At 31.9% G+C, this 7,725-nt stretch overlaps 1 protein-coding gene across 1 annotated transcript in view; it reads left to right on the top strand.

Annotated features, from left to right (window-relative positions):
* LOC100159323 (glycine receptor subunit alpha-2-like) overlaps window positions 1–7,376 on the top strand; it is a 234,806-nt gene extending 227,430 nt beyond the window's left edge. The window contains exons 7-10 of the mRNA XM_029488719.1: window positions 1,541–1,732; window positions 1,855–1,923; window positions 4,051–4,220; window positions 6,031–7,376. Coding sequence (XP_029344579.1) covers window positions 1,541–1,732; window positions 1,855–1,923; window positions 4,051–4,220; window positions 6,031–6,186 — 587 coding nt within the window. The 3' untranslated portion in view covers window positions 6,187–7,376. The remainder of the gene's footprint in view (window positions 1–1,540; window positions 1,733–1,854; window positions 1,924–4,050; window positions 4,221–6,030) is intronic.
* Window positions 7,377–7,725: the final 349 nt, after the last annotated feature.

The following is a 7,725-nucleotide window of genomic DNA, read 5'->3' on the forward strand; positions in this document are numbered from 1 at the left end:
TACCTATTAGTGTAGTATGGCGTTTAATAACGATTTGTAAGACGTTTGAGGTCAAAAACTGACATGGGTACAAATTATTTCCAACATAAATAATAATATCGGTAACCGCCGCGGCTGCATTATTATATCCTACTACCTACCTATACTGGATAATTCACCAAGCATGCTCAACCACATATTTTTCTTTAATAGTGGATTTTTATGGCTTTTTATTTTTAAATTTTCAAGTGTACCTTTAAGGACAATATCAACAAATTTTTAGATTTTGTATACCATTTAAGGAGTGTCCTGCGGCCTTATGAACTTGTTTTGTTCAAAAGAGTAATAATCTTTTTTACTTTATTTATTTTAATTGCTAAGCTAATAATTATTTTTCAAAATATTAAACATTAGTTTCTGTATTATTAAAATGTATGGACTAAAGATAATAGTCCTTAAGGGGGCTGCAGCTGGTTTTGACAAAAGTCAAAACTAATGTAGATTTGACCAATCTAAACATTAATTTTTTTTGTTATTGTGTTTTTAAATATATTTAAATTCCGTATCATAAAATAAACCTTAAGGGGGCGGGAGGGGGCTCCAGTCTATGAAAAAAAGTAACTTTTAGACCAATAAGCTAGACAAAACTGGGACAATTTGGTTTGACAGATTTTAATTCTGAAAAAATGGTTGAATTTATAAACTTCTAGACTATGTTTCTTAAGAATCACTTTTTTTTATTTAAAATCAGATGTGCCCAGAATAAATACAAATGTAGTGCAATTATTTCATGAGATTTCTAAAAAAAAAAATGGTTATTTTAAGGTCATTTTAAATTGAAAATTGAAAATCGACTTCCTAAGAAACCTAGATATTTTATCAATAAATTCAAACATGTATAAAAAATTTAAATCGGACATTCCAAAGTATGTGTAAATTACCACCGCTTATTGGTCTAAAACGTATGAAAAATACGTGAGCTGTAGCCCCCTTAATAATGGATTTACAAAAATATAAAATAGATGTAGGTACCAAATGAATCTAATACTAATTACACTCAGACAATTTTTACAGGTTATAAAAATGTTGATGGATTAATATTATCTTCCATTCAATTAATTAATCCAACATTCAAAAATATTTTTATCATGAACCTATATCTGCTATCTTTAGTGCACAACGTTAAATAACTCAAGAACTAATCGTTCAAATTTCAATTTAGGTAGGTACTTCTCTATTTTAAAAAAAGTTATCTACTTAGCAATTTACAGTAAAAATGGTAATTTTGATTCGGGAAAAAGAAGTTTATATCGACTAGAACACTCATCTCTAAACGGTATAGAAAATTCTAAGTATTTGGAAATATATTTTCCTAAAGAGGTATACTTGAAAATTCCAAAGATCCGAATATAATAATTATTATTATAGGAAAAATGGGGATGAGCGTGCTATCAAGCTGTGTTCGACCTGTAATCAATATGTATAATGTATGATATTAAATCACTCGAGCTAAGCACCTAGTTATGTGTCGAACTCGTAATAAGAATATCTATTTTTCCAGGCAATTACAGTTGTCTGGTGGCCCAGTTCTACCTGAGCCGTAGCGTGGGTTTCCATCTGGTCCAGAGTTATCTGCCCACCATGCTGATCGTGGTCATCTCCTGGGTGTCGTTTTGGATGGACGTTGACTCGGTGCCTGGCCGGACCACGCTGGGAGTGACGACGCTGCTGGCCGTCGGTTCGCAATCTTCGGGTACGTCGCAGTATACATTTGACCGAACAATATGATTTTATTGTTGGAATATTAATTATTCAATGCCAATATCCAATTTCGGTTTTGTTAATCTTTTCGACGTTCCGTGTGTGTTTACACAGGTATCCAAAGTGGTCTGCCACAAGTCAGCTACGTTAAGGCCATAGATGTGTGGATGGGTACTTGTACAGGTATGGTACAATACAATTTGACAGTGTGTAAACACGGGTACTACCTATATGCACATCAATAATTTAATATAGTACTTATAATTGATTAATCAAACGCTATTTTGTAAGCATTTTAAATTCGAATTTTGACAAAAGGCGAACAAATCACTAAAATGTGCAAATTATTTTGAATTAGAAATTCCTAAAAAATTCTCTTTTTGAATCTAAGATTTTAAAATGTAATACAAGTTCCCTTATAAGGTTATCTACTAATCGAAAGTAATCTATTTATTTTTTTAATCCGTATTGATGATAAATTTTTACTTAGGTATAGTTAAATTTGTGTCATGAATGAGAGATAATTTTTCATTAACAAAATGTTGCGATGTGTTTGCGAATTATTTGTGATGTTATTGTCGGTTCTATTAAATAGTATATTATTGTTATAACAGATTTTACCATGTGCCTGGTTTTATATAAATTGTTCTCGTTGCGGTAATGAATAAATCGATCAGACATAAAAATCATTAAAAATTATTATGTTTCTAACAACAATTTATTATTTTTAGCTATACTATACTAATTTTATTACATAGTTTTAAAATAAAACTAAGGTCTTAAAAGTTAAAAGCTCTCATGGAACCCAACTTAAAAAAAATTTTCATCACTGCAATAGAAGTAAGTGCACCGGTAAGGCGACGCACCGGGAAAATCCAGTATCCCGGTAGGCCTAGCCGCCCCTGGCTCTGTCTCAGTGTAAATGCCAATTGATCCATCGTCTATAAAATGTAAAAACTACTGTTTTAATTACTATTTATACCTTGTACTGTTTTTATCATCATTTAAATTGATCTGGTTTCTAGCTGATGAGCAAACAAAATAAACTTTCAATTTTCACTATTATCATTATCCGTGTATTCATCGATGTTGAAAAAGTTCATAGATGTTTCCAACCTGTCAATAGGTCTATTATATCCAATAATAATGGTCAGATCATACATTTTTAATTTTATAAATATTAATAATAAAATCTATAAAAATAAATATTTCGAATTTTTTTGCAACTATCACTGATCAACAGACAATGATCAAATATTTACTTACTTCTCATAAAGAAAATTCTCTTGACATTCGCCAACTTTGTTTTAAATTTTAATTGTCACTCAAGGATGCCGCATCCGAATTGGTTTTCTCCGTATTACAAAGTGCGTTTAACATTGTAAAATAATTACGTTCATTGGTTACGTTTACCCTTTATAATTTTGTATCCTGAGATTTGTTATTATGAATCAACCTATCATCAAACTTAAACTTAACATTTTATTTATTTTGTTTGAGGTTTTTGTCCGATTGTTTAATTTTGAAGCAATTCATGAGCAGATCCTGAAGCAATATACATTTCATACCTCTTAACAAGAACTAAGACAACAAGAGCATTTCAAGTGTAAAAATATAGAGTTATTCAACATCTATACTCCTACTACTACTCGATTAAACATAGAAAAAAAATATATTTACAAAATATTAATTAATATTTGAACATCAAAAGAAATATGCCGCCCTGGAGCAAAAGCTTCTACTACACCTGTGACCTGTGTTAATCCCAGCCCGTTCATAAGTATTTTTAAATTGTGAATATTGTAATATAGTTTTAAAAAAAAACAGTTCCAACATCATAACACTGCAGTGACAATGTCGTTACCATTTTTGTTTGATAAAATGTAGATTCACTATAATATTAATAATAAGCTAACGAAGCTGAACGTGAACTGAATTAACGTACATTTACCGATTACTACGCACTAAAAACTACAGATGCAGGCGTGGCAGAGGCGAACGCAGGAAAAAATTTCTGCGAGGTTTTCGAAAAAATGTATACAGTTCATAAATCATTGTAGGTCAAACAATTTATTTTCATTATTTTTATTTTTTATTATTTCTGGGGGAGGGGGTTGAAACCCGATCCTTCCCCTTGCATTCGCCACTGGGCCGTATTTATCTCTTAATACAATATTAGCTGTATATGTATTATTATTAAATGTGTAATAAACACCTATGCATTCGTTTTACACCCACCTAGGTTGCAACCTACCCCACCTCATCCCCAGAACTTAAACCGTTGTTATTATTCGATTTGTATTTTTGCAGCGTTCGTGTTTTGCGCACTGCTAGAATTCACGGTCGTCAACTATATGTGGAGAAAACTGAGGCCAGACATATTGCGAAACATATTAACAGAACCGGTAAACGGTGGCACCGCGGGCACAAAATCGTACGACGAAAACCTACCCTCGTCGCCGGTCATACCAGTCAGCGTGGTAATTACAGTTCAACAAAAAAGTTGTTAATCAAACACATAATAATATGGCAATAATGCAATATGTATTATTAAAATGATCGATGTGATCTGTGGGACAGTGTATATCGCGATCCCTATCATAATATTTATTATAATATAAATCTCATTCGTAGAAAATACATATTTTCTTAACGCATTTTTATTTCTGAGTTCTGAAAGTAAATTACTTGGTAAGTTTCTAAATCACTCATATACCTATCGCAGATTTTTGTATTTATAGGTAGGTACCTATAATATTATACTATGTATACCTACTAGGTATTTTATGAAAAAAATGTATTTTGTATTACTCGACAACATCGAAATGTGTCAATTTTAAAACACCGCCCACCGTATACATATTGTAATATACGAAAAAAAACTGTCACGCAATTTATTTAAATTTTTCTGAGGAGAGAATTTTTTTTTACAATACTAGCGTACGCAAAATGTTTGATCTTACGTTTAAATTGGTTAATCCTCCTCCTCCTCCTTCTTCTCCTCCTCCTCCTCCAGGTGTAGGTGAACACCTACAGACATCGACACATCATGATATGTATATAGCTGGTTAATCCAGTGGCAGTTGTACCTGTTGAAAGGGGGTGAAATGAGGATATGAAACTTTTGAGGGGTTATAATAATAATATGCTCCTTCATATTTTTTTTAAATTTTTTTAAATTTTTTTAAATTTTTTTCTTATAATAGTTAAAACTTAAAACGTCTTACACACATTATACAATAGAATATAATTCGAGTTGATTTTGTTCAACTAAATTTTTTAATTATTTGGATAATAATATAAACACAAAAATTTAATTTACTTAAGAGATGGACTTGAACTGTAAATTATTAACAACTAGCTGCCCGACCTTCCTCCGGAAGAGATTATTTTTTTATAATTTAATTTAAAAACATATTATGACTATTTTTTGGCTATACAAATAATATAATATAATTACATATTGTAGTTATTATTATCGCTAATTTCTGAAAATTATATAATATCCTACATTTTGAGTTCAACCACTGGAGTGGTAAATTTTATTCTTTTTATTATAGAATAGAGATAAGGTAGAAAAAAATGTAACAATAAATTATTTGTTCAATGAATAATATATATTTCAAATAGAAAAATGCAAGTACAACATATAAATAAATAATTAATAATAATAATAATAATAACAATAATAAATAAACAAAAAACCGGTTTCCTTCGTCTCCAAAATCAAGTTATATTCTTATGTATATAGATATTTAATCAATTGTTTGGGTCATTATTGTTAAATATTAACAATATAGTATAATATATACTTACATTTTAAAAATAGCAAGTAAAAAAAAATTTTTTGGTATTATTTTTTTTGTTTTTTGAACAATATTGGTGGTATTAAATCGTAACATTTCATATTCGTAGCGCTGGATTATAAATAATAATATTTTAAGCTCACGAAGTAAAGCACAGAACAGAAGTAAATTTATCGCTCAGCCAGTTTATCTAATAGTGCAAAAAAACTCACCTAACTGTACAAAATGCAAAATAATATTATGAGTTATAATTCAAAAACAAATAAATACCGGAGCTCTTTGCGTTAGGGGACCCATCCACAACATAACTGCCACTGGATCGAACATCGTTTCTCGTCCACCGCGGCTACGACTACGCTCTTCGGTCGACCCGACGGTTTTACCCATCACACACGACACCTACATAATATTATAATATAATCTAATAACATTAATATCCATAAATAATATGTCTAATAGTCGCGGTGTGTGTTCTGTTGGGCAGGTCAAGAAAATCTTACAACAAGAGTGCGCCTACTCGACGTCCGTGGAAACCAACACGGTGCTGGCGAGGAAGATCGACGAATACTCCAGACTGCTGTTCCCGGTCGCGTTCATAGCGTTCAACGCGCTGTATTGGCCGTATTATTTGCATAACTAAATAAAAAAAAACACGCCGTCCCCGCGCCGCCGCCACAACAGCAACACCCAAAAGACGGAATATGCGATCAGCGGACGACACGCGCGCCTATAACACTATAACACTCTCACTATCTCCAAGTAAAAAACGACTCCGTTACACCCAGGCAATAATAATAGTAACAATAATAATAATAACCATCGTAATTTAAAATATTATTATAGTCGCGGCCCCCTCTTCGCAGCGTGTGCAGCGCGTGTGTATTTCTTCCCCGACGAAATATTAGAGAAAAAAAAAATTCAGCAAACGCTATTCGCGCTACGACGGGCGGCCGCACGTACTTCGTGCACGCACACACGAACCCCTCTGCAGCTGCAGGCGGGTTCCTACGACTTACGAGCGGCGGCATGTCGTCGAAATATCCTTCTAGGGTGTGATACATCTACCGCGGTATATTATTGTATAGGTAATACCTTTACCGTGATATCCGACGGATATTAATTCCACTATAAGCGACACAACATCGGCGGCAGCGGCGGCGGCGGCGGAATGATAATATTGTTATGTACGTGGAAGACGCCGCGTTATGTCGTCACGAACAATGTCGGCATCTGGCCCAACGTTCGTTTTTTGTTTTTCCATTTGTTTGAATTCCGTTTTTTTTTTCTCGTCTCGACAAAAGACAACGGACGTTCACAGTAAACCCCTCCGGCACACAGCATCGCCCCAACCCACATGACCAAACCCGCTCGCGAATACAGATATTAACTGTATTATTATACGTCATATACAACTCTACAAAAATTATACGGAGCGGTTTGCCGACCTCTAATAATACACGTTTTATTCAAATTATGATTTTTGACGTTTTCTAGTATAGTTAAATTGTTATATTATAAAGACAATATTTTTAAATACTTTAGATCTCGAGGAGCGTCGTAAATTCAGAAGTAATTTTTTCATAATATCTGGACTAAGTACTAACCCTTTTCACTATAAAACGTTAAGCAGATGGTTATTTCAACATCTTGTTGAATAATATTCTCATATATAATCGAATTTCAAACTATGTAGTATAGTATAGCAGTTTGAATTATTCGGCTATTATTGTATGTGCTAAGGATAACATAGATAGGTAGGTATATGATAGGTTTGGAAGATATAATATAATGAAGTACCAATTATAGTAGTAATGATGATTTTAATTATTAATTATGTATATTTAAATTAATTTATTAACATATTATATAATTTGTTATAATTGTACGAATCTAATATAAGTACTAGACATACTATATATTATATAGTTAATAATATATTGTATATTTTAAAGCCATTATTAGGGACTATTATCCAAAGTCGTCCTTAATTTCAATAACTCAGAAACTACTGTTTTGAATTTAAATTTAGACAGGTATTTAAACATTTTCAAAATAATCATCTATTCAATAACATTTAACGTAGAGCTGTGGTCCAAGATGTATGTACTTAAAAATATGTTGGTCCTTAAGTATACTTGAAAATTACAAAAATTATAATTTGAATAAATGCATCATTAAA

This window comes from Acyrthosiphon pisum, chromosome A1 (genome assembly GCF_005508785.2).
Source record: "Acyrthosiphon pisum isolate AL4f chromosome A1, pea_aphid_22Mar2018_4r6ur, whole genome shotgun sequence".
NCBI lineage: Eukaryota > Metazoa > Arthropoda > Insecta > Hemiptera > Aphididae > Acyrthosiphon > Acyrthosiphon pisum.